The sequence below is a fragment of the Vicugna pacos genome, chromosome 22 (assembly GCF_048564905.1).
Source record: "Vicugna pacos chromosome 22, VicPac4, whole genome shotgun sequence".
NCBI lineage: Eukaryota > Metazoa > Chordata > Mammalia > Artiodactyla > Camelidae > Vicugna > Vicugna pacos.
Window position 1 is genome coordinate 20,676,554 of NC_133008.1, and position 27,034 is coordinate 20,703,587.

General features: G+C 50.5%; 1 protein-coding gene across 1 annotated transcript; it reads right to left on the reverse strand.

The window, feature by feature from the left end:
- On the reverse strand, positions 1–26,969 carry MAU2 (MAU2 sister chromatid cohesion factor). The gene is made up of 19 exons (XM_006199023.4): positions 26,663–26,969; positions 16,725–16,742; positions 16,277–16,342; positions 15,375–15,470; positions 13,817–13,911; positions 12,012–12,039; positions 11,537–11,692; positions 10,241–10,387; positions 10,064–10,154; positions 8,838–8,941; positions 8,128–8,205; positions 7,710–7,775; positions 6,214–6,300; positions 5,104–5,153; positions 4,825–4,902; positions 4,500–4,611; positions 1,685–1,775; positions 749–876; positions 1–382 (listed from the first exon to the last, which is right to left on the reverse strand). The coding sequence occupies exons 1-19, from the start codon at positions 26,936–26,938 to the stop codon at positions 308–310; spliced, it is 1,842 nt and encodes a 613-aa protein (XP_006199085.1). The 5' UTR covers positions 26,939–26,969; the 3' UTR covers positions 1–307.
- Positions 26,970–27,034: the final 65 nt, after the last annotated feature.

Genomic DNA, 27,034 nt, shown 5'->3' on the forward strand with positions numbered 1-27,034 from the left:
TAAAAGCAGGATGGGCAGTTCAAGTCCACTCTGAAGGATGGCTCTGCAAAGTCGACTCCAACATCCCACCTGCAAGCCTTGCATCCTGGTACGTGGCAAGAATGGCCAGCAGGCCCTTCCTGGGAGGACAGGAATCAGCCCTCTGCACTCCCCAGGGACTTGGAAGCTCTGGAGACAGTCAAGAAAGAAGCCTGGGGATGGTCACGCCAGCACGCCTCCAAGGAAAGCTCAACTGCTGTCTGGGTGGAAGTCAGGGACACACCAGGTCCCACGGAGGCCCCGAGAAGCTGAGTGGCCTCCAGGGGCCTCACAGGAGGCTGGCCAGGCTGGTGTTGGGTCCATTCTGAGCTTGGAACTGCACAGGGGGCGGGCCGTCTGTCCACTGCAGGAGGGAGAGGACACACAGGTGAGGTCCTTCCTAGAGAGGAGCAGGGGTACGCTGGGCTGCATGTCTGCACCTGGAATGCTGCCCTCCTTGGGCTGGTCACCAGCCAGGGCCCTCTGTCTTCCACACTCAAGTCAGATGGGCCCCCAGGAAGCAGCCTGCATCATGTGGTGCCATTTTGCCCATCCAAGGGGGCTCCTGAGGCCAGGCTAAGTTAGAAATTGTTGGAGAGATGCAAGGAGATGGTCGCCAAGTGTGTACTTCCCACCTCAGCAGCGTGCCCCCCAGGCTATAGGCCAGGTGAGCTAGCCCCGAGGAGCCAACCAGCACCCCCATTTCATATCCCTCACCCCATGCCCATACCGTGATAAGGTTGTGCTCAGGGAGGCTGCAGGCCTCGATGTGGTCCTGGAGCAACTGCTGCGAGAAGTTCTGGTGCATCTGGGCGGCTTCGTGGGCATCCATGGCATTCCCACAGGCCTTGTTCAGGTCTGAGGGTGGGATACGCGCACAGGATGGGCCTGCTTTGGCCTGCCACCACACCCATGCCCTCCCCTCAGGTATGGGTGGAGTTCTAAGTCAAACCCCAGCTCCACCAGTGGGTTTCTGTGTGCCTGGAGCATCACCTGTTCTAAGCCCTGTCTCAAGGTCAGCAAAGCCTCCTTGCCAGCAGCCCTCACATGTGCCCTCCTATGTTCCTGTGTCGTATGTCCTTGGAGGTGGATGAGCAGCAAGGCCTACAGGGGCAGATTCAAGGGTTGGTGGGGCAGTGAAAGCTGGCCCTCCCAGAGATCTCTTGGCTATCTCTTGGGCACCCAGGGGCTAGCTGGAAGCAAGGCACCCAATGCTCATTTATGAGGCAGGATGAATGCAGATGTGAGCAACCTGTCTTCTACCTCCTCTCCAGGGCTCTGGTTATGTCTCTGGACCTTAGTTTCACAATCTGTAAATGGGGGAGCAGCAGTAACAACAGTGACACCTGGTGGTGCTCTCCCTGTACCAAGAACATCCTTCCATTCATGGGAAGGAAACTGAGGCCAAGCACCATGGCTCACAGCCCAAGTCTTCACCCACATGCCAAGGACCAGCCCTGTGGGTCCCAGAGAGACTGAATCAGACCCTGTGTTGATCTCACTACATGAATGAGCCTACTGTCCTCAAACAGGGCCTCCTGAGAAGCCTGAGAATGTGCTAGAACTGGGGCTGTGGCCTGCAGAGGTCCAGTCTGAAGCAGAGGCGAGCGGGGCTTACCCAGCATCTTCTATCCTTAGGCTCTGCCCAGAAGTCCTGATCTCTTACCTCTTAGCAGGGCTGATGACCACAGCTGCACCGACATGTCTGGGATCTTGCTGGCCAGCTGCATGGCTGGCACCACCATGTTGTTACTTTCCTGTCAATCAAGAGCAGCAGGAGAGTTGGGGGTGGCTGGGGCTGGTGGCAGGGACAGCTTGGGCCCCACCTGTGACCTCCTCCTACGGGGCTGGTGGCAGGGACAGCTTGGGCCCCACCTGTGACCTCCTCCTACAACCTGGCAAATTTCTACTCCTACTTCAGAGCCTATCTCAAATGGACCCTCTCTGAAGTACTCCTCGACCACCTCGGGGGAAAAATAAACTGCCCCCACTCCTTGACTCTGCATGTGCCTCCTCACTGGGACACAGCCACAGGCAACTCTATGTGCCTTTGTCTTTCTAACTAGAGAAAAAAGGCACTGGTGGCAGTCAGCTCTGGACCCATATCAAGAGTCAATTAGAAATACAGATTCAAGGGTCCCAAGGCTGAGAAGAGGCAGCAGTCTATCCTGGTCGGAGTGATAAGGGCTAAATGGACAAAAGAGAGAGGCTCCTTTTACATAGGAGCCAGCTCTTGTAGGAAACCACTTCAGACACATGGGGCTGTGGGGCACCAGGATGTGTTAACCCTCCAACCCTGACACCACCATGTGACTGCAACAGTGCCACCCCTCTCAGTCCCCAGGATTAGCTGAGTGAGAGCCACTGGGGGCTGTAAACTCCCATCCTTGACCCTACAGTGACCAGCAGCATTGCTTTCACTCCATCCAACCTACAGACCACAAACCTGCTGGCCTAAATGTTGGGTTCAGAGAGAACTCCCCATGTGGCAACCCCATGCAGCCTGGGGGACACTTATAACAGCCCAGAGACATATAAATCCTTATAATCAACTCTGGAGGACCCAGGTTCAACACAGCCAGGTTGTCCAGGGTATGCCTCCACAGTGACACAAAAGTTCAATGACTTTATGCTGCCCCCTGGCCAGCACCTTGAAGATAAGCTCCAGGTGGGTCTCAGAACTTTTCAAAATTGAACCAAACCCTTTCAAGACCTCAGAATGTACAACAGAACAGAAAAAACTACTCTCTTCCTCCAGACCTGGGGCTGGGCCTCGGGAAGCTGCCAGGAGGAAGAGTCCCCTTTGGCTCTCCCAGGCAGGCTCCCCCATGCCAGTCTGGGGCTGCCCGCACAGAACCTGGTTTCAGAGATTCGTGTGATCCTGACAGGTGGCCTGCATGAGGCCATCCACAAAACTGGCAATGCCTGTGTATGTTCTGGCCTGGCAGGCCCAGGGCAGGCTGTGTCTGCCCCCAGACCTGCAGTAGTGTGAGGCTGGGCCTGGACTTGAGGGCTCTTGGTAGCTCCATGTTACCCAATGTGGGCACGGGCACACAGGGAGCAGTGAAGGTTTCCAAATAAGCTCTGTAATTCGCTCTGGGACTGCTCCGAACATGAACTGGAAGCCACAGCTGAAGAGCTGTTCTGCCCATACTGCTCCACTGAAGGTGGCTTCTGGAAGCTTCTGAACAAACAAGACCAAGCCTGGGTCTGCAGTTTGGGGCTATGTGACCTTAATCTCCCCATTCAGAAATGTAATCACAGCCACACACCGACATACAAGGCAGGCAACCTGCACTTAGTGGGGCCTCCTGCTGAGACCTCTGTCCCTGTACAACACCCAGTTGCACACTGAGGTCACTGCCTTCCCTGTTGCTCAGTGACTGGGGCGTTCTAGAAGGAGTGGAGCTACATTCAGAAGGGAGAACCCAGTACTGGTCCTCCTCCTTTCAGGGTGGTGATGACCCCAGAATTCAGGCCACAGCTGCAGGGCATATTGCCCTTGCAAATGCCTGTCACACGACTGTGGGGAGGTGGGATGCTCTACGCTCATCAAAAAAAAAACCTCATTCGTTGGAAGTCCTGGGGTTTGATCAGATGAAATTTTATGGGCCAAGACAAGTGCCCTACATTATCTATCCCATGAAAACAGCTAAAGTGACTTTGACTAAACTATGGAGCTGATATCACTTAAAAATTCTCATTGCCATTAAAAAAAAGCTCTGACACAGTGGTGCAGAAAAAGACAAGATACAAGATTATAAAATGGCCTGACAAAACCTATGCATGGGCAGGGGTGGGCAATGGAAAGAGCTGGGAGACAGAATCATCAAAGATGATTTCCTTTGTGTCTCAGACTTTCTATGATGAACATGACATATTTTATACCGATAAATATTTTCTTAAAAAATTGAAGACCTTGTGAGGTTGATGGGTTAGAGCAGGCAACAATGTACACACCTAGGTGGGGAGAGTCAGCGTCAACTGATCACACCAGAGACTAGCTGGTATGGGTGGGGACCAGCTCCAGGGGACACTGTTGGTGAGAGTGACCATATGTGATGGGCAGAGATGGAATCCTTGGGATTGTGGCTGAGAGGACATACCTCTTCACGCCCAGGTATTAACACGAAAGGGGAACCTGCTTTTAGCCTTGCCAGCTCTGGGCAGCCTGACCAGCTCTAGCTCCACCGAGCCCTGGGGTTTTGCTGAACTACTGCCTGTGGCCAACACTGGCCCCATCTGCACAGAGATGCATCCTCCAGGAATCCCAAACTCTCCCAGCCCTGCCTGGCCAGGCTGTCTGAGCCAGGGTGCCTCTGCCCTGGCTGAGCCTAATGGAACAATGGGGAGCGAGGGGTCGCTGAGATGTGATCATTCCAGGGCACAGAATGGGAGGCGCTCCACTGCTTGGTGCCCACTCATGCCTCACTAAGCACCACACCAGCTCACTGTCCCTCAGCCTGGCCCTCAATACTCACCCTATGGTTTCCCAACACATAGAAGATGTGGCCCAGCAGCACGAGGGAGCAGGCCGTAAGCCGGTTCAGGTCCTCTGCGTTGGACATCTTCAGGGTTTCCCGCAGAAATCGCCTACGTGAGAACAGACACTGAGGCCCCATGGGGAGGGCTTCGGGGAGGAAAAGGCAGCAGTGGCCTTGGGGCCCTGAGCAGAGCCTGCCTGGCGAGGGATGGGAAGGGTGGGGCAGGGGGCCTGGGCATGTGCTGTTGGGAGAAGAGAAACACCCAGTGAGCCAGGCCGGGAGGTGCCAGGTATGGGGTTGCCTGCCCTCTCCCAGTACTCACTTGGCCTCGTTATAGCGTCCCTGGAAGAAGGAGAAGAGCCCACGCACGTAGAAAGCGGCTGCTCGGAGGCAGTGCGAGCTGAGGGGAAAGCGGAGTGTCACACCTTGGTGGAGTTTTTGTGAAAGCAGCAGATTTACAAATGGGGAGTGGGCAGGGTGTGTGTGAGGCACTGGGGTACATGGGGCAGTCTGGCGCCCCACGAGTGCTCACATCACCCCAAAGAGGAGAGAAAGCACAAGATAGTTGGTAAAGTGGAACTTGGGGCCTGGAGTCACCTACCTGACAGGGAAACTGTGGTCTGGATTGATCCTCTCCAACAAACTGTACAGCTGTGAGAGAAACGTCTGCAAGTTAGGATGATTCCACATTTCTAAACATGAGAGAGTCTGGCCCCAAATATGCTAGTAAATTAACTAGGGCTGCCTGCAATTTCCTGACCCAATCTCACAGCACGTGCCTTTACCTAAAATCCCCTGCCTGTGAGCAACCTGCTGGGGAAAGAGGCAGGACCTGCAACAGCGCAGACATTTTAGGTCCTCTTTGGCTGCTGTATGGAGGGAAGGTGGGGGATGAGGGCTGAAGTGGGCTGAAGCTGCATCCAGTAACCCCTACAGTTTGTTCAGGAGGTGGACACTGGGGTCAGGGCTAGATGCAAGGGAGCCAAACTCCTCTGAGACCCACCAAGGCCATACCAGGCCCTCATGACCCTGCCCACTGTGCTTCCTGACTGCTGGAGCAACGGACTAGGCTTTCTGCCCAAAGCATCCAAACCAACCAAGAATCTGGGGGGATAGTCAGACTTTTTATAGCCAAGAGATGATAGTGGCCTGAACTAAAAAAATGAAGACAGCGGGGGTAGAGACAAGTGGCCGAATCTGAGATACTCCAGAGGCAGGATCCCAGGGCTGGAGGGGAATCACAAGGCTAAGGGGATGTTACAAGGGGAACCCTGTGTTAGGGTACTCATCCTGTGAGGCCAAGCTCTAGCCTACCTCCCCACCTCAGGAGGCTGGGACACCAGACAAACCTAGGAGTCTAGTGTAGATAGCTGCCCAAGCTGTTGCTCCTCAGAACTGAGCTATAAGGCCTCACTAACTTTCTAGAACAGACAGCTCAGGGTAGAACAATTTGTTTTTTTTTTCTGAGGGATTCAACAAAGCTTGGCTGGTTTTCAGTAAGGAGAAGTGTTAATTGGCTACAGAAATGTTTCTGTCCTAGACTTGAACTCCCCCAGCCACACCTGTGCTCAGACTGCATGGAACCCCTTGTTGGAGGGCGAATACTCTGGGGTTGTTGAGGTTTGCTGGTGCCCAGGAGAACACCCCCAAAACACCCGCCTCCAAGTAAGAGTTGGAAGAAAGGATACCAAACATGAAGCATGTCACCTACTACCTCTTGGTGTCTATTTCCTTCCCGTATATACACACTCGCCAGGTTGGTCACGATGAAGGCCCACAGCTCCTGGTGATTGGTGAGCTGGAATGGAGACACAGGGCATTAGGGGGCTGGGCACAGTCAGGTCACCTAGGGGCTGCCTGGTGACATCAGAGCCACCCAAACACTCCAGAGGCTACCTTGGAATCTCCTTATTCTTTCCATTCCAAACATACACTCCTTGCCTCCTGAACCCAAGGACAACAAAACTGTTAGTTCTTTTCATTATAAAACCATCATTCACATTATGGGAAATTCAGGAAACAGAAAAGCCAGCTGCCTCTAATCCTGCCCTCAGAACACACTATAGTTGGATCTATTCTCTGCTATCTCTAAATACTGAGACCTAAAGAAAGTAAATAAATAAATAAATAAATACCGAGACCTGGGTGGTTCCCCTCTCCACACCACAGGCGGTGACCCCAGGACCTCAGTGTGTGCTGACACACTGGGGGAGGCAAGGAGCCTGCGTGGAAGGAAGCTGAAGCTGGCCAGAAATATTGCCAAAGGCTAATGGGGGACAGATCATTGTCTCCAGTTCCTCTGGGGGAACAAAAATGGCCATAAGAGGGACCGATCTGTGTAGCCTGCGCACAGTCCAGACCCTGTGGGGCTGAGTGTTGTCAATGGGACTGAGTGAGCACAGTTGTACAAGAGGCCGAGGGCGCCTAGGAAGCGTAGATCCCAAGCTGAAGGACCTCAGCAGGTGCCAAGGAGGTCCAGAGGGTCTTCTGAAGTGAGCAAAGATGCTCTGAGATGTTTGTCACAGGGCCACAGGAAGAGCATGTGTTTGGGGTCATGAGGGGGCTGGGTATAAGTCCTGGCTGCATTTCCTCCCAGCCTGTTGGGGAGGACTTGCTAGAGCACACACCATCCGCTGGGAATTTTGATGTTGAACCAAAGCAGCAGCAGCCACTTGTAGGAGGTGAGATGGGGAAGGAGGCACTAAGAGACCTTCACAGAGCCACGGGCAACATGGGGTGGTCCTGGCACCACTGTAGTGAGCAGCAGCAGCTGACTAGGGCCCAAAGTAGCTGTGACACAAATCAATGCCACCTGGTGGGCTGTTGGGAGGACTGAGAATCCTGAGTGATAGTGGTTGAACCGGCCTGGCCCAAATGGCATCCCTATTGCCCAACCTCCTCCTGAGCTGCCCTCTTGAGTTAGCTGGGGACACCCCACCCAGGCTGGCCAGGAGCCCCCTTGCTCACAGCTATCCCTCAGCAAGCTGTGCTGCCCGTGCTGGCCTTGTCTGCATCTGAGCAGTAAAAGGCCTGACCCAGAAAGTCCTGGATGAACGATGCATCACTGTCACAGACGGCATTAGGCTGGATGCTGCGGAGTCACCCGCTGACCACGGTTCTGTATGGCCGCTGTCCTCATCACAGACCATGCCCGACTCCTTACTGAGAAGCAACGCCTGCCCCATAAAGTGAGGGCCGGCACCTTACCCGCAGGGCTGTGGTGAACTGGGCTTCCGCGTTGTCCATGCAGTTGACAGAGACACAGTACAGGCCCTGGAATAAGGAGGTGCTGAAGGTTGGGAGCCACGTGCAGCTCGCCTGGGGCCACACAGATGCACCCAAGCGAGCCTGAGACGTGACTCTACTGAGCCAGCTGTATCAGAGCTTTACCCTGACGAAGAGGAAGAAAGTTGGCATGCTTAATCACTCCTGCCTCCTGGGACCTAAGTCAACTTGGACTTGATGAGATGTTCGTCAGAATGAAGTCCACTGATAAAGTTCCCAATCCTGCCTGGGGTGGTGATCATAGTTATTCACTGGAAAGATTCAAGATCCTGCCTAGGGTGGCGGTTACGGGGTTATTCACTGGGATGGGGCTAGGGGCTGGCAGGCCTCACACACTCACCAGCAGTGTATGCAGCTGCGCTGCGTGGTTGGAGAAGAGCCGAGGGGATTGCTGGCACAGCTGACAGACCTGGGAGATCTGCCGGGAGAGAGCATGTCTGATGTCACGTGACCTGTACCATGGGACCCAGTGTCCTCGCAGCATTGGGGAAGGACCCCAAAGCTGGTGGGTGTGCCCATGTCCCACCTATGCTAACCCGGGCACAGAGTTCCAGCAGATCTGCCCACTGTGAGGGCCAGATGCAGCCTTGACCTCTGTGAGGGCCAGATGCAGACTTGACCTCCGTGAGGATGGCGACCCTTATCCATCACCTGCCTTCTCCCTTTCCAACTTGTGTCTCAGCTACGGAGCTCCTTCACCCTACTCAAGGCCCCCGTGCCCTTTCAGGAAGGTAGACATTAGGGATTATAGATCATAGGGCAAGAGAGGAGCTACAATTGCCATCTGGGGATCCTAAATCCCCAGGCCCCACATTCCTTGGGCATGCAAACTTTTAGGGAAAGGCCAGTTGCTTTTTGTAACAGATTCTCTGATTAACTGTGTCCAGTAGGGTTGTAAACTGTCATGTTACAGTCAAATGACAGAAACCGTCTTGCTAACATGCACTGGGCAAATTTATATTCTCCTGTGTGACAGCCTCCAAGGCCCAGCAAACTCAAACCACCCTACTCCTCAGCCTTCCCATCTTGTGTGGCTCCCTCTGGCCTCACCTCCTGCAGCGCGGTGGCCTTGTGTCCCGTGACAAGCCTGCACATGATGATGTGCTCCAGCAGGATCACTTGGAAGGAGGACAGAATGGGGCTGCAGTCGAGCACTGGGGGCAAGAGGCAGGGGTAAGCACTCAAAGCTCGGGTGGAGCAGACAACTGAGGAGACACTGATCCCAGCCATGCCTCCTGTGGGCTTTAAGCCCTCCTGCCACACCGGCCCCTTGGCTACCTGGGTCTGAGCCCACTTGTCCTCCTGGGCACTGGCCCAGCACCCAGTCTGTCACCTAACTCAGTGCCCAAAGCACCCTTAGGCAAGGGGGTTCATCTCCCTGTCCAGTTGAGGAAACAAGCTCATGGTCAGCTTTTGGTAACCAGAGTATTCTAAGAGTAAGAAATTCCTGGAGGGGCTTGTCTTCCATCCTCATCCCATCCCAACCCAGCTGAGTGCTCAAAGGCACTCCGGACACAACAGGTTCTACAAACATTGAAGTCTCCCAGGAAAGACTATGCAACAGGCCTCAGGCAGCACTGGGTAATCCCAGGCTTCTGGTTGCCCTGAGCGCTATCTACACACTGGAACCAGACAGCACTTCCCCAACTCATCTAGAGGGAAAGAGCCACAGTCCCTCCAGGTTTTGGTTCTCTGGCTCTAAGGCTCCTCCCCAGCAGCACTGCCAAGGGCACAGGGAGTGAATGAAGTTAACAAGGGTGCCGAGCCAGCCAGAGACATGTATGGCTCTGGGTTCCTGCTAGTCAAAGGTTTTTGATCCCAGAGAATGGATTAGCCAAGCACCTAGGAAGAACCACCACTTCCAGAGGATCTGCTGTTGGTCAGTTCCAATCCAGTCCTCATCTTAAGCATGATCCATGTCACACTGATGACAGACAGCAAAAGCAGCCACTACCTGTTTCAACTGAGCACTGCTGCCCCAGCGGGCCTGGATGGGGTCCCACTAACCCTCATGGCTATCTTGTGCACTGAGGGGGACAGGACAGAGACACACTCCCCTGCACCCCTTTCCATTCTGATCAAGGATCCAGCCCAGGCCTGGCCTGCTTTGCCAGAACCTAGATCACCCCAATCTGCCAACTGGGGTAATAAGACCCATGGGGCAGGGACTCATGCTGCCATCTTTCAAGGTCCGTCAGGCCTGGCATAGGAGGTGGTAGTCCAGCTGCCCACCAGGGGGCAAGTCGACCCACTGAGCCCCACAGAGCCTAACTTACTCTTAAGCTTCTCCAGCTGCATGAGGGCCTTGTCTGTGTACTTCTGTGCCTTCTCTAGGTAGCCAGCTTGCATGGAGTGCATCACAGTCACCTGTGACAACAACAGACAGCAGTGGTCACTAGGGCCCTCTCCTCTCTTTCCTGGGACCCTGGTCCCTGGACCCTCCAGGGACTCACCAGGTAAACAAGCACGCACATGTGCTCCTTGGGTAGCCAGTGGAAGAGGTCGGCAGGGTTGCTGGGCAGGATCTCGTCATCGTGCAGCGTGGAGATGGTCTGGATGCACTGCTGCAGCTGCTTCAGGCAAGGCTTCACGCTCTTTACCTGTAGTAGGCGGACAGCACTGAACACCTGAGCGCCTGTCTGCTCCTATCAGGTGCCACCCACCCTTAGGAGGCAGCCCCCAGAATGGCAGCTAGCCAGGTCCTGCCCACCCATTGACCCCTCAACCCTTCCTTCCCAGGAGTTCCTGCCACACCCAGCTGGGTCAGCCAGCTTTCAAGGCACCAGCAGGGCCAGGCAGGTCATCTGTGGGACTAAGGCTCCACTACCACTCACTGCTGGGCCTGACACCAAGGCCTGAGGGAGGCCTGTCCAAAGACCCTGCTCCAGCCCAGTTTCCTCCTTCCTGCAGCAACTCCAAAAGAGCAGGCAGGGCTGGTTACCCTAGCAGGTGGGAAGTGGCCACTGGGAAGCCTGCAGGTGTTGTGGTTCGGACAGATTGGGTCCTCTGCACCAGGAAGCCCCGTCCCAAGGCCCTACAGGCCATCTCCGTAGCCGTCAGCACCCTGTGAGAGTCTGTTTTGTGTTACTTTGTGTTGAGTGAAGTGCTCAGGGCAACAGGCAAAGGTAAGTGTGGGTGGGGGGATCAAAGGAAGCCCCTTACCAGTGAGAGACCCACTCTGCACTTTCTGGGGCCTTCACTGCTGCCAGGCTCCACCTGTGGCTGGTCACTGTGACATGGTGGAGAGGGCAGATGGGGCAGCACCCCTCCAAAAGGCTGAGACATTCACCCATGTACAGGTACAGCTGCTCCTCAGCCACATGAGGGTTACAGGGTTTTGTCTCAGACAACCACTGACCCTGTCAGTCCCTACTTGAACCCCACAAAGCTGTCAACAGCTGGGCGGTGGTGGAGAGACAATGCTGGAATGTACCTGCTGCATGCCAGAGTCCCCAGTTGATTCTGATGGATTCCCCAAAATGCTCTTAGAGGCCTTTGACCGCTAATGCACTGAGTGGATGTGTGTGAGGCCACATTTACTCCTGCTATGAGGACAGGAATGGGACAGACCCACTCTTGGAGTGCCCTCATGCCAGAGCACTACAGGGCCATGGGGGAACTGAGCCCCAAATGACAGACGTGCCTGCTGGTGAGGGATAGGAAGAAACAACACAGCTGATGTCTTAGCCCGAGGCCCACCTACCACCCATCTGCTCCCCAGCAGCCCTCCTGTGGGAGGCACTACACACCTGCCCGGCATCCAGGTAGTGGGTCACCTGAAGCACCAGGAAGAAGACACGCAGAGACTCTTTCTGGATGGGGTTCCCTTGCCAGTTTTCAACTATCTGTCCACATAGGGTCAGCAGCGGGTGAACTTCCTGTAACTTGCGCTCCATCAGCAGCAGCTGGGGAGGGAGAGGCGCACGTGCTGGGAGACCCTGCTGGTAGACACGACTGCGACCCACCCACCCACCCACTGTGGGACTGCTGGCAGCTCCAACCCAGGCTGCTCTTTCCTCAGCACCAATCTCACAACCCGGAATCTGAGTTTTACCTCTGAATCCAGCTAGGGGAAAGGAGCTTGCCCTCTCAACTGCCTGCCATGTGTGAGGGTCGGCTGCCCAAGGGGCCACACTATAGCATGCAGGCAAGGTCATGATAAACCCGTGGGGACCCAGCCTTGTGTCCACCACACTGGCCCCATCCCACCCAGTCTCCACTTACCATCCCTTTGCTGAGTAGGAATAGCGCCCTGGAAAAGAGAGGGGTAGTCAGAGGGAGAAGGGGGGTGAGTGATCAGGCCCAAGTGCCTGAATCCAAATCCATGCCTCACTGTGGCCCCTCTGTAACCCCACTTCCTTGCCTATAACCAGCCAAGCCCCCTCAGGTTCTCCTTAGGGTTAAGGGGATGAAACTCAGGAAGCCTAGGCACGCCAGCAGGCTCACTGTCCATTGTCCTCACCCTCAGGGGTGGCAAGGCCAGATTTCTATTGTCTCTCTAAAATCTTTCTACACTTTTTAAATGAGCATGTACTACTGTCGTCAGCAAGAAAAAACATAATAAAACAAACACATTAAAACATTTAGGAAACAGTCAAAGTAACAGGGGAGGGAGCCAGAGCAGTCCAGACCCACTCCAGCCCCCGGAGGCTCCTGAGTGCATTGGCGTCAGGGTAGGACCACTGCTTTTAGGATCAGCTGTGGGGCTGTGGTCCTGCAAAGTCTGCAGGGCTCCCACTTGTTTAATACCTAAGTTTTTGTCCTGCCAGTCTGTGCAGAGTCCCCATGTACTGCAGCTGACATCCTATCCAGTGGGCATCACTCCAGGTGAGGAGACTGAGCTCAGGGGGTGAGTCACAGTCATACAGAGAGACTTCTACACTCCTGGCCACCTTGCCATTCCTTGTTGCTCCCTCATGGCATGAACACTCTAGGGTCTACTATCTGACTGTTGAAATCTAAGGCCTGGAACTTCATGTCAAGGTCTCCATAATTGTCACATCACTAGGCTGTACTTCTGAGATCAGGAACCTGTAGGTGTCACACCTTGGTGAAGCCCACCCAGGTTGCCCACCTATGGCAGCACAGAGGCCTGTCTGAGGACACTTGTGAGTGAACACATGCAGTATGTGGCTGTCTCCATCCCCTGCAAGGCATGAGTGTCACCCTGTACCTAGTGATGGCTGCAGCACAAGGGGTACAAAAAGGGCCAGGAACACGGGGCCATCCCAGGGCAGGATGGCAGAGGGATGACAGCCCAAGGGGAATTATGTGGACCCTTGTGAGCACTCACAAGTCTAGGGCTCAAAGAACGGAATTAGGGGCTGTTTTGTACCAACAACCCATGGGACAAGCTTGGATTCTGTATTATATAACTTTCCAAAATCCCAATGCACACAACAAAATAAAAGCACTGCTGCCTGGAGTCTGTCTACTACAGAGGATTCTTCTCCTTGGGGAAAAAAGACACAGAATGGAGACCCTCTTAGAGGGCACACAGTGAAATACTGGTGGCCTCTGACCCCTGACTTCAACTCCAAGGAACTAGTCCTCAGATTGAGCAGTTTCATGCATAACATGAACCTATGTCCCTTCTTTTACACAGGTGTCCACTTACTCTTTCTCCTTTTATGTATCTAAAAACTCCTGGGTGTCCCCTGAGTGGGGACACTGGCTGTCAAGCACTCTGCCCACACTCTACAAATACCACTCTTCCATCTGAGCCATGAAGGGGACCAGGCCAGCAAACCATATAAACCCTTTCTATTTCAAGACGTACTAGAAACACGCAAGTGCTAATGGTGCTGAGAGTGCCAGCTGCCCTTCACCCTCAGTCAATTCAACAACTCACTGCAAATATTGAGGGGGCAAAAGACATCTTGGAGCTACTTTAATTTGCGTGTCTGTGCAAATGTATAAAAGTGGCCATCATTTTATACTGAAATGCCACTTCTATTTGTTGTCCAGGATCAAGACGGCCAAACTCTTTCCAAGTAAGAGGAACAGGCGCCCAGGGAGAGGGTGCCTACCGTGTGTACTCGGATCCCACCACCCGGGCGTATTCGGCTCCCACACCTAGGAGGTCGCAGGCCGACACCAGGTCCTTCTCAAGTGTGTGCAGTTGCTGAAAAGGAGAAAGAGCAATGACCCTCACTTTCAAATTGCCTGCTTTACAGTATCTGACCTTACTGCTTGATTGGCGAGTTAAACTCCCCATGTCAACAAAATTGCCTCAGTGTCAGTTTTGAGCTAAATTAAGCATATTATCTCATCAACATTAATTGCTTTGGGTACTGAATTCCACTTTGCCTACAGTGTTTATCATCTAAGCTTAACAGTTCATAGAGCCAGTAGTTACCATTTATGGGTGCAGACCCTTCCAGGGCTGTGTGAGTGTGCCTGCATGCTTTACAGGTTGTCTCCAGGGGCCAGTCGCTAGGAGAGCAACCAGAGGGGCCTCAAACAAGGAGGAGCTCTTTCAGGGGTAAGTGTCTATGGGAGTTTCTAACCTAGAAACCTTAACAAGATGAAAGGAAGGGACACCTGCAGGGCCTTGGTTGAGATCTTGGGCTCCTGCATGCTCACAGCACTCACCAACTCAGTGACCAGAGGAGGGTGACTCACTGCCTGGCCTGCTTCTTCCTCTGCCAACAGGCACAAAAGCACATGGGAGGATTAAAGGAAGATACTGCAGGTGCAGGTGCAGGGCAGGAGCTAGCCCGAGGGGTAGACCCTGGCTGGGTGAGCTCTTCTCAGAAGAGGATCCTCTGAGCCAAATCTCATGGCAATAAAGGGCTCCCCCAGAGGGCAGGGGACACTTCCAGCCCAGGGCCCACCGTGTGCACAGGCAGATGATAAGGGCTAAAATTTGTCATGGACGGTGGGCAAGAGGTGGCCTGGTAGGCAGGCTGTGTCAGGGTCAGGAGAGGCTGGAGGCTGGCCAGTGAAGGGGAGGTATGGGCAGAGCCCAGGACGAAGAGGCACTCCTCATGGTGGAGCCTAACCCAGACCCTGGCCTGCAGGCTCCTCCACTGCAGCAGGAAAGCCCAGCCCAGAGAGTCCCTGACCACCTGAAAATCTCAGACCACAGGGACCAGGCACCGCCTCCATCTGAGGAGCTTAAGGGAGACTGGGGCAGAGGGGCTGTGTGGAGCCCAGGGTGAGGCCATACCCAAGCATGCCCAAAAGTGGGCTCGCGGAGAAAAGCTCTGACTCCAGCATCTGCTGCCCAAGAGGCAGCACTTTGAAATCTCAGTACAGCTCTTAGAAGACAGAGTGGATCTGGCAAGAAATGCTCCCTATACTTTGATTAATGCAGGCCAAAGGGAGCACTAGGAGGGAGGGGAACATGATGACTAGGCCCCAGGTCAGCTCCCACCAACACCCTGAGTACTGCTGAGGGGCCCGTCTGGAGGGTACTTGTGAGCAGTTCAAAGAAACATTCCTGTATCCCCACCTGCTTATAGCAGCATCCTGAGGAAGACCTGTATGTCCCGGAGTCTGCTTATTTGTACTTGGGGCAACTGTGCCCTAAGGTCATGGCCCCCAACAGGCACCCAAGCATCTCAGCCAGCCCCCAGTACTCACAGCGAGCTGGAAGAGCAGGCGGCAGTGCCAATATGGGGTCTGTTGAGAGATCTGGATCGCTTTCCTCAGCAGTGGTTTTGCTGCATCAACAGAATTCTGAAAGGAAACAGTCAAGTTTGGGGAGGAAAAAACAAGCTGGCAGCAAGCTGGATTCCTTATGCAGCAGCTGCAGAGACAGAAGGCCATTCCTATTCACACTTACCAAAGGATCTGTGGGTTGCCAATTTGCTTTATTAAAGAAGAAAAGATATTTTATTAGACTCACTGGCTGGGAAGTTTTTGCATTGATCTTAAAATAACTCCCCATATGGGGGAGGATACAGCTCAGTGGTAGAGTGAGTGCCTAGCAGGCATGAGGTCCTGGGTTCAATCCCCAGTACCTCCATTAAAAATAAATAAATAAACCTAATTACCCCCCCAAAACATAAAAAAAACCTTTGAAAACTTAAAAAAAAAAAACCCTCCCCATTCAACTATACTAAAAGTAGCTTTAGTTCAAAATCAAATTGGATAACAATTGTCATCTTTCCTGTTCTGCAACCAGAGAGAGGGGCTGGGGTCATGAAACACGGATACTGCTCAAAGTGGGAGAAAGATGATTCTCAGCTATACCTGAGAGCAGGAAACAGATCAAGAAGGTAAGCTATGTGAACTTGTTCAGGAACTAATCGTCTTTAGCCTAGGAACAAGGCTGTTTTCCAACAGCACTCGACAGAAAAAGATTCGGCTGGCCTTTGCTGCAAGGGATCACCCATGGATACCCTAGGCCAGGTGCGGGATAGGAAAGTGATGGGAAGTGTTAAAAGCCAGAAGGGAGTCCAGTCCTAAGAGTCCCAATTTGCCTTTGTGTCTCTGCTACAGGAAGAGGAAGTCTGCTTTCAGAAACCATCATATGTTCTTACCTCTTGACAGTATAATTCAGACAAAAGACTTGCTGCTTCAAATTTAACATCTTCAAACTGTGGGATCTAATGACGTCCAGTTGAGGAAATAGAGACATTGCAAAAAGGTCAGTTTAAAAGAGCCACAGTTCAAGGTTCTTATATTGCAGAGACTGGCCGGACAGGCACGTCCCCACCCACTTTGGAACCCCAAGTTCACATATGCACCCCAGTGATCCCTGAGCTTACTGCTGGCTGTGTGTGGAGCTAGATGCTGGGGCATGAAGAGGAACAAGGCACCCAGAAGCTGTTGGTCTGAAGGAGTAGCCACAGCCGAGCAGGGATGCTCCCGGAAGTCTGTGGGGCAAAGACCAAACCCATAGGGTGCATTATAGGTGGTATTCAAGTTCAAGTTCTTTTCACTTAGAAGGAGCTTTCCTTACAGGGAACAGTACCAAGAAAAGGATACTTGTTGTGATATCAACCACTGAAAGAGAAAGAAAAAAGGATTAATCCTGAGCCAAATGCTTGGTGCCCACTTAACTGGCTCCATTTTGGGGTTTACACAGGTTGTCTTGTCACCAAAGGCTGCAGGTGTTCAGTTAAGCAGAAAGATGGCCTGCTCAGCCTGAGAGGGGGGGCTCCCTTTTCCTCTGATCCAGCAGAGTGGGCCTGGGGGAAGGGGAACATACACTTGCTCCCCTACTGATGGGCTTCCTGTCCTGCCAGGCTCCGGAGTGAGAGCTGGAGCCTGCTCCTACTATGGCAGCAGTGCTTCAGGAGGGGAAGGAGCACAAAGGGGCCACCACATGCTACTCACTGCAGTACACCAACAGCCAGTCATGACATGAGCAATCAATTACAATTGGAGGGTATGTCTCAGTCCTTCCTGGAAAAATGACATTTAAAAAATGCTGGGAAATGAGCAAACTTAGCTTCAGAAGGGAGGAAGGAGAACTCCAGGAAGGACTGATGTGGGCAGCGCCTGGCTAAAGGTGGCAGAGATGATTCTGAGATCTGAGCTCGCCATCCCTCTCTGCTAGTACACATACTGGGACGTGGTTCACACAACATGCTCCTGCTTGGGGATAACTGTGCCCTGGAATTTCACATTCCAACAGGAGGCAGAGAGGTCCAAGGGCAGTCCACCACACACAACACCGACCATAGTCTGTCTGACCACCCAAGACTCAAGCCTAATGCTGTTCCTGCCGACACACTCGTCCTGCAAACATTCACAGAGCCTTGGCGGTTGTTGGAAGGCATATCCAGAGCCTAACAGATGACTCTGACTTGCTAGGCTCTGTGAGAGAACAGTGTGTGTGCAGGTTGCGGGTGCCCGGGGCTCAGCCTTGAAGGGCAAGGATGCAAGGATAGGTGTTCCCAGGCAAAGTGGGAACAGGAGTTTCTCTAGGCAAAGAAGAGCCTATGAAAATGGCACAGAGGGCCAGGGAGGTAAGGCTGGAAGTCCTGTTGGGTCTCTGTGCCACTCATGTGGCAGTGGTGACTGTGGGTCAGAATGCCCCAATGTCACCCCTGGAGACTGACCCAGTCAGAAGCATTAAAAAAAAAAAAAAGCATCTAATCAGATCTGAGTTTTAAGAGCATTCTAAATGTAGCAAAGGATGCAGAGGGAGGAGGAAGAGGAGCCAGAGGCTGAAGGCTCATTAGTCTGTTGGCTACCAGGGAGAAGGGCCAGTGAGGCCAGGCGGGCAGCTTTGGGACTAGAGATGTCTCTGGGGCTGAGTAAGCAGTGCCCAGGGAAATCACCAAAGAGGCTGGGGAAGACTTGAAGCTGGTCTGGAGACCAGCTGCCTGAAAGACACAGGTGGGCCAGGAGGAGGAGCTGTAGGAATGGAAGAAAGGTACAGAGGAACAGAGAGAGCACGCTGGAGAGCCACTAGGCTCCGGTCTGTCTCTCTCTCTCACACATACACATACGCACACATGCACATGTGCAGAGCCCAGGTAAAAGACACTCTGCAGCCAGCCTGAGCGTCCCCTCCCAAGGCCCCTTGAAACAGGGTCAGGAAGCACTCAGGGCCCCCAGAAGAACAGAGTCAGAAGTAATGAGGCTCCTCAGCTGGAGGCTGTCTACAGGGACAGTGGGGATGGGCCTGGCTCTAGCCACACATATATGATGTCACGAAGCTGGTGAACACAGAAGTCAGGCCTTGTCTTCTACAGAAGTCACTCCTCCCCATGGGGAACGGTAGTCCAGCAAGAGACACTCCTGAAGACCACCAACTGGGAGGAGGGATGGGACACCATGAAGGTAACTGTGTGACTGAAAAACTGGGTTAGGGACATGTTAAGATCTGGTCCAACTTTGAGATTCTGCGGTTCCATGATTCAATCTCCATGTATAAGACCTACCTTGGACAAGGCCTCCAGGCTCAAGGGGAGCCCTTTAGAGAGAGTACAGGGTGGATAAAAGGAATTCTGACACATGTGAGTGGCATTTGCTTTCTACTTGGAGCTCCGTGCGGCTTGCTCTAAACAACCCAGCCTGGATAGCCAAGGCAGAGAGAGTGTGCTCAGTAAACCTGCCACGCACAGCTGAGTTTCCCAGTCAAGCTTGGCCACGCCTCAGGACCTGACGTAACGATGACCTCACCTGTGTGTCGCTGCCCCTCAACCAAAGTGAAGAGGGCAACAAGAGGTGTGGCAAAAAAGCCGTCCTTCAAGTCTGTGGCCCAGAGATGCTCTCCTTGCTGCACAAAGCACACTCCAAACTGGAGGCAAGGACAGTCCACGAAGGCACGTCCATGGTGGGCAGACTGAGAAGGGACACACAGCCAGTTGCCCACTTCTCCAGTGCCTTGGCTTGTGTTGCCAGGCCCAGGACTAAATGAGCCTATCAAATGTCTCCTAATAGCTATGGCTTTTTATCCCTTCTCCCTTTGGGGCTTTTGTGTGGTTAACATCTATTCCACAGACACTTAGGCTGGGCCCTACTGTATCTCTTCTCTATGAGCCAGATGTGTCAATGATCAGTTTCTGTCTCTGCCAGTTCTCTGTTTTCTGACCTGAGGGCAGGAGAAAGCATCACATCGCCCTGGGGACTTGAGTGACCACCAGGAGAGCCAGGAAGTAACATGTCCAAAGGTCTAAGACTCAAACCCTCTCGAAGGCCTTGTCTACCAATGTGAGGAGGTGTCAGGAGCACTGTTCTAGGGGCCAGAGGACGAAGTCTGAGGTATGGACCCATGCGGGAGTTAGCAACACTTGAAGACCTGGAGGGGCTGGATCCTAGTGGTCCTTAGCATCCATTCCCAGGGCTATGACCTGCCACCATTCTCTCATGCATATACCATGGCCTCCACTTTAAACACACACCAATGGGAGATGTTAGATAATGCCCCATATAATGTGCCTCATCATGGTTCTGTGTCCTCAGTACCTCGAATGGACTTAAACACAAGAGGTACTTGGGAAACATCTGTTGCATGAATGATGACTATCTAGCATCACCAGGAAATGAAGGATTCCTTACGCACAAATGGTCACAGAACTGAGGCTTATGCCTTTCAAACACAAAATCCTAGTTCCTAAACAGCATCAGACATCTCCCTATCTTCAGACATCAGTGTTTCTTGCTCAGGCATCAGTGTCAGTGATGTCTGGAGCTGTCCCTGAGACGATCCATTCCTGAAGCTGCAGGACTAGCCCAATGTCTGGGATTTTCAGTCAGACGCCAATCAAATCACTTTGCTTTTGTATCTTTTAACATTTGCAATATAAATTCATGAATCAGAAATCTATAGATATTAGAAAGTATGCCCATCTCACAAATAAAGTATGTAGGGTATCTTACAGGTTGTGACCTCGTCATGTATTTCACTTTGTAACATTAAAATATAGCTTTTATGTTTTCTTCTTTGTCATGGGAAAATAGCCAAAGTAAGAATCCTTTCACCGCCAGACAGCCGGCAGGTGTGAAGCAGACATGTGAATGACCCTACCAGAAGCCTCTGGGGTCACCTTGGGATTCTCAGGAAAAGCAAGGGTCACCACAGGGCCAGCACGTACCCTGAAGGGTGGAAGGGCTGGAATCAGCACACTTTTCATCCCTAACGTATTCAGCTTAGGGCTGAGAGCATTTCAAGGCTTCTTGTACCTTGAAACTAAGGTAACTTAAAAAAAAAATCAGGTTTTTTAAGTCACCAAAATGTGTGGAAATCGTTATCAGTTGCAGTTCTTCTGGGATGGTAGCACAGCATTTAGGAGCCAGCCTTGCCTCTCTCTGTTGTGTGACCATGGCTACAAGCATTCTGGTCAGTATCATCAGCAAGTTGGAAGTGATTCCTACCTTGTGGGTTTGTTGAGGATCCAAAGAGACAGTGCTCCAAGAAGCATGAATGTAGGGCCTGGCATGTGGAAGGCACCAATAACACTATAGTAATTCAATTCCCAGGCAGGAACTGGAAGAACTAGAGGTTGCAGGGGAGGCAGGAGGCAAGTTGGTAGAACCACGAAGGGATGGTTCCTAAACACATATCACATCCTGAAGTCAGAGGAGACTCACTGAGTGAAGAAAATGAGAACAGGAGGGAGCACAGACCACTCTTCATGAAAATGCAGTTTCTGCACCAGGTTCTGCTCCCAACTGATGTGGCAGGGAATTTAGCAGGACACAGCTGTGAACCTGCTCCAGCTGTGCCTAATGATAAAAGGTCCAGAAGTGAGCCCTTTCAGGCCTTAAGAAAGAAAGGGAGGCATTTAATCACTTGCTGGGAAGGTAGCCAGCCTAACCTGGAAACAGAATTAAGGAGTGTCTGACTGACACAGTTTGGAACTGCTTTCTAAGTCAGACAAGCAAAACCATCACTAAAAAGCTGCCCCAATGCAAACACACAGAGAAAGCAATTAATGGTATCAACATGGATGCTGCAGTCAGAAAAGTCCACTGTGGAAAGAATGACTGCCTGGATTATAACAAATAACAAACAATCCATTCCAGAGAAATAGTACTTTATCTTCTGTGGCTTTCAAATCAGGAGAGTCTAAAGATGATGATGCACTTTCCAGGTCAAGGGATAAAAAGGAATGTAATCAAGAGTAAGAAAGTTAAGGGTGAGATAAATATATATCCAAGTACAGACATGCAGATTCTTGATTCCACAGTGGAAGGGCAAATAACTGAAAAGGGACTGTCTGCTTGAAAAACAGTGAATATAAGACAAGACAAAACTGAAAATTCACACAGGAATAGGTGAGCAGCAAAAGGAAAGGTAACAAGGCAAAAATTACGTGAAGAAGAACACAATCTGATACAACCTGCAGAAACAGCTTCATGAATTATCTAGCCAAGAGATTTCTGAGTAAAGAAACATCCTTTAGAATCATGAACTATTTAGTAAAGGTGTCCCAGAGCAGTCAAGGATCCTACTGATACATCCACATCACTGCCAAAACCGTAATCAAAAAGGGAAGGCTCCCAGGTAAAGTGTCTTGTCATGCACCATAATAGTTATAGGATCTGCTGAGCAGACCCAGGGAATGAGGCCTGCAGAGGCAGGTACCACAGAGACCAATGGCTGCAACTTCAATAAAGCTGCTGACGAAAGGGAGAAATACCCTCTATGCCTCTGATAGGAACCTTTCACAAATGATTCCTTCAAAGTTGGTCGAATTGATGAAGCAGATGGGTGAGTATGAGTATATACACACTTCTTCCAGAACGTTTACAAAGACAGTTGAAGAAACAGAAATAATAATCTAACCTTAAATATATATAAAAGCAATTACCAACAAGGTTAAGGTCTCTTACAGACAAAGAAAAACACAATGAAAACAACAGGAAAAGAAACAAAAAAAACAGGTAAAGGTGAATGTACACTAAGTTCCAAGGCCACTTAAAATTTTACCTACAGCACTTATAAGTTAGAACAGCAAGGGGAATGATCAAGAAGAAAACAGTCCCCAAATCCCTGAGAGTCATTTACCTTCTTTCTAAAAAAGTTGCTAGTTTTTGTTGTTGTTGTTGTTGCTCTGGATTGGCTCCCTGAAGAGAAATTGGAATCTCTCTGGCCATGTGTTTTTTAGGACTAGAAACTAGCAAACCACTTCTAAATGGAGAACATGTGATTCTCTACCTAGTAAGTTTGGGAAAGGAAAGAATAAAAGTTGACAGCTGCCTAGTTTGGAAAAAATGCACAACTAATAAAGAATGAAGATTAAAGACAGCATGCCTGCATTGTAATGCAAAAGGAGATCACAAACAATTGCAGAAAGAAAACGTTACAGAGAATGGCCTTTAACTGAAATCTGGACAAAATTCCAGCTGGGGATGCACATGACTGAAAGAAAGGTGTAACAACTATGAACCACTGCTAGAAACAAGTTGAATGGAAAGGAAGAAGTAAAACTGTCACTGTTTGCACATTATATGACACCATATATAGAAAATCATGAAGATGCCGCCAAAAATATTAGAACTAATAATAAATGAATTCAGTAAAATTTCAGGATACAAAATTAACATACAGAAATTTGTTGTATTTCTATACACTAATAACAATCAGAAAGAGAAATTAAGAAACAATCCCATTTACAATTGCATCAAAAAGAAATAAATCTAACCAAGGAGATAAAAGGCTTGCACTCTGAGAACTATAAGACATCAGTGAAAAAAACTGAAAACAACAAAACAGAATGGGAAAAAAATACTGTGCTCATGGATTGGGAAAATTAATATTGTTAAAATGACCATACTACCCAAGGCAATCTACAGATTCAATGCAATCCCTCTCAAAGTACCAGTGGCATTTTTCACAGAACTACAACAATGTTTAAAATCATATGGAAACACAAAGGACCCCAAATAGCCAAAGTAATCTCAAGAAAGAAGAACAGAACAAAGCTTGGAGGTATCATTGGTTTCAAAGTATATTATAAACCTACAGTAATGAAAACAGTATGGTAATGGCACAAAAAACAGACACATATATCAATGGAACAGAATACAGAGCCCAGAAGTAAACCCACATTTATATAGCCAATTAATCTATGACAAAGGAGGCAAAAAAATATAATGGAGAAAGGCAATCTTTTCAATAAATGGTGTTGGGAAAACTGGAGAGCCATGTGCAAAAAAATTCAAACTGGATTACTTTCTCACTCTACACACAAAAATAAACTCAAAATAGATAAAGACTAAAGTGTAAGGCCTGAAACTATAAAACTCCTAGAAGAAAACATAGGCAGTACACTCTTTGATATCATTCTTAGCAATATTTTTTCGGATCTGTCTCCCCAGACAATGGAAACACAAGCAAAAATAAACAAATAGGACTACATTAAACTACAAAAGATTTTGCATAGGGAAGGAAATCAACAAAACAAAAAGGCAGCCTACTGAATGGGAGGAGATACAGCCGTCACTCAGCAGCCTCAGGGGACTGGTTCCAGAAGCCCTTGAGGATACCAAAATTCACAGATGCTCAAGCCCCTTATATAAAATGGTGTAGAACAATGAATACAGTCAGCCCTGGAATCCTTGGTTGGTTGAATCTGCAAATGTGAAATCCACTGATACGGAGGGTCGATTGTACTTGCAAACAATATATCCGATAAGAGGTTAATATCCCAAAATGTACAAAAATCTCATACAATTCAACATAGTAACAAAAACAAAAACAAACCCAATTAAAAAATGGGCAGAGGACCTGAACAGACATTTTTAAAAGAATCCATATAGATGGCCATGAAAGGACGAAAAGACACATGAAAAGATGTTAATTACCAGAGAAATGCAAATCAAAACCACAAGATACCACCCCACACCTGTCAGAATCGCTATCATCAAAAAGACAACAAATAACAAGTGTTGGTGAGGATGTGGAGAAAAGGGAATCCTCGTGCACTGTTGGTGGGATTGTAAATTGGTGCAGCCACTATGGAGAATAGTATGGAGTTTCCCCCCAAAATTAAAAATAGAACTACCATATGATCCAGCAATTTCACTTTTGGGTATTTACCGAGTAAAAACAAAAACACTAACTTGAAAATATATATATGCACTCCAATGTTCATGGCAACGTTACTTAAAATAGTCAAGATGTGGAAGCAACCTGAGTGTTCACAAATAGCTGAATGGATAAAGAAGACGTGGTATATAAATACAAGGTACTATTACTTAGCCATTAAAACAAAATAAAATCGTGACATTTGCAACAACATAAACGGATCTAGAGAGTATTATGCTAAATGAAATAAGACAGAGAAAGACAAATACTGCATGATGTCACCTATATGTGGAATCTAAAAAACAAAACAAATAAGCAAACAAAATGAAAACAGACTCATAAACACAAAGAACAAACAATGGTTGCCAGATGGCAGCTGGGTGGTGGGGATGGATCAGGTGAAGGTAGTTAAGAGGTACAAACCTCCAGTTATAAAATAAGCAACCCATGGGGATGTAATATACACCATAAAGTACATGATCAATAATACTGTAATAACTGAACAGGGAATGATGGTTCCTAGACTTATCATGGTGATCATTTCATAATGCACGCAAATGTCAAATCACTACACAGTACACCTGAAGGTAACACAATGTCTTTATGTCAACTATATTTTAATTAAAAGAAAAGGAAAAAAATAGGCTGAATGGCCCTGAGACAAGGGGAAGGAGGTGGCAAGATCTGTTGTTAATTGAGAGAAGGGAAAGCTTCAGAACCAGCACATCCACTTCATAAAGGCACTGGGTCACGAGGCCTGCGCAGTCACAGCCGACAGCCCACCCCCTCCCCCCAACACCCAAGGAAGCCTAACAGTTCATTTGAAGCCTCGTCACTTCCCAGGAGAGACCCTGACATCAACCAGTCACTGATATCTTGGGCACTGCAAGGGACTGACCTCATACCCCGAGAGGTTCTCAAGGCTTACCCCACCACCCCATTAAGTCCTCTGTTTGAATGTCACTCCCACAAATAAAGACTTACTCCCTATCTCTGACAAAACTAGCTCTCATCAACTCCATCCCTTCATCATGGTCCACATTTTTGATGGCTCTCCTATCACTGCTTAACCTTTTACTATGCATTCATTGTTTGTCTCCCTCACAGAAACATAAGCTTATGTGGGCAGAATAGGGCTTGGCATCTGGTGTGAGCTGATTAAATATCTGCTGAATGAATGAAAGGAAAAAAACTTCACAAAAACAACAGTGACTTATGGTCTTGACATAGAACCTGGCGATCTTGAGCCTAGGTCTGAGCCCAGTTTTGTTAATAACTTGCTGTGTGGTTTTGGGAAAATCACTTCACCCCTCTGGGCCCATACTGCCTCACTCCTGAAACAAAGAAGTTGATCAAGCAAGGACTAAAGAGTTGATCAAGCAAGGACTAAACAAAGAAGTTGATCAAGCAAGGACTTTACAGTCTGCAAAACAAGATATGATTGCTCTCCCGGAGGCAACTTGTTACTAGCTACAGGTGGGCTCAGATTTACCTCAGATCAAGACGCTTTTCAAATCGCTTTTCAAATTGAAGTCGATTCTATTCAAAATGTTTTTCCTTTAAGCAGAATAGAGTTGGGTAAATGGCAAATGGAGACACTGACAGGAGTACAGTGAAAAGAAGCAACTCCACAGCCAGAAAGGGCAGAATGATAACCACTTTCCCACATTGAGACACCAAGATCCCACAAGTTAACATGAGGAGACAGGGCCTGCCCTTTGAAGGGGGCGGATCAGTGGACAGTGGGAGGAAGAGAAATCATGGGAGGATACGAAGAAAGAAGGAGCTCTTGCTCCTGGAATCCAGACCCCGCTCAGTTCTGCCTCCTTAAAGGACCTCAACTGACCGACTCTAAACTCTGGGCCTCTGTCTCCCACCAATGACTCCCCTGCATCACTAGTGGAGGCACAATACCCTCTAGACCCTTATCAGACTTCCGTGTCCTGGGAGAGGATGCTTTCCTAGATTTCCTCAGAGACCAAACTTCAGATTCTCGGGAGATGCCTGGACTGTCACTTGGACCCTCCCCTATCCCGAGTGACTTCAGAAAGGACAGTTCAGGCTGACGCTCCTTAGCCCTGAGAAGCTAGAAGCTGCTGGACCCACTGACCGATCTGGGGGCGTCCCCACGGGTGCCCAAAGATGACATTTTCCTGAAAACCCGAAGAATTTGGGGAGCCTGTTGCTCCTCTAAGAGTACCCTGAACGCGGTCCTAGACCTCTACCTGCCACCAGATACATTAAGTAAGGCACAGGCGAGACCCTTGGGTCTCCCGAAAGGCTGACAGCTTCGGGGTCCTGCTGCTCGTGCGGAAGTCACGCTCCAGGTCCCCGAGGAACGGCCAAAGCGGCCCCCGCCCGCCAGGGTCGCGGGCCCATCAGTCCAATCCCGGAAAAGAGCCCGCGCCTCCTCCCTCGCGACCCGGCCAGCGCTCACCGCCTTCTCCAGGTGGCTGCGCGCCTGCTCGCTGTTCTTGGTGTGGTGGTAGAGCACCGAGCCGAGCTGCAGGTGCGTTCGGGCCTCAATGCGCTGTGGTGGCTTGAAGGGGAATACGGCCTGCAAGCAGTGCACGCACAGGCGGATCTTGGGCGGACTGGAAGTGCGGAAGTGCTCAGCGAAGCCCAGAAGCGCCAAGTACCACGACTCGGCCGCCTCGGCCTGCGCTGCCTGGGCCGCCGCCGCTTGGGCAGCCACCGCCGCCTGAGCCGCCATTTTGGCCTCCACAACAACAAGCCGCCGCCACAGGGAGGCGGAAGCAGGCGCACGGGGCGGGGCTGGGAGCGCCTTGCGTCTCTCGCGAGAGCTGCT

Coding starts and splice junctions, on each gene's coding strand:
- MAU2 (XM_006199023.4), bottom strand. CDS start 26,938: ATGGCGGCTCAGGCGGCGGTGGCTGCCCAAGCGGCGGCGGCCCAGGCA. Junction 10,388..11,536: donor ACTACCTGGATGCCGGGCAG/GTGTGTAGTGCC, acceptor CGCCTACTACAG/GTAAAGAGCGTGAAGCCTTG. Junction 5,154..6,213: donor GAAATAGACACCAAGAGGTA/GTAGGTGACATG, acceptor TTTCTCTCACAG/CTGTACAGTTTGTTGGAGAG.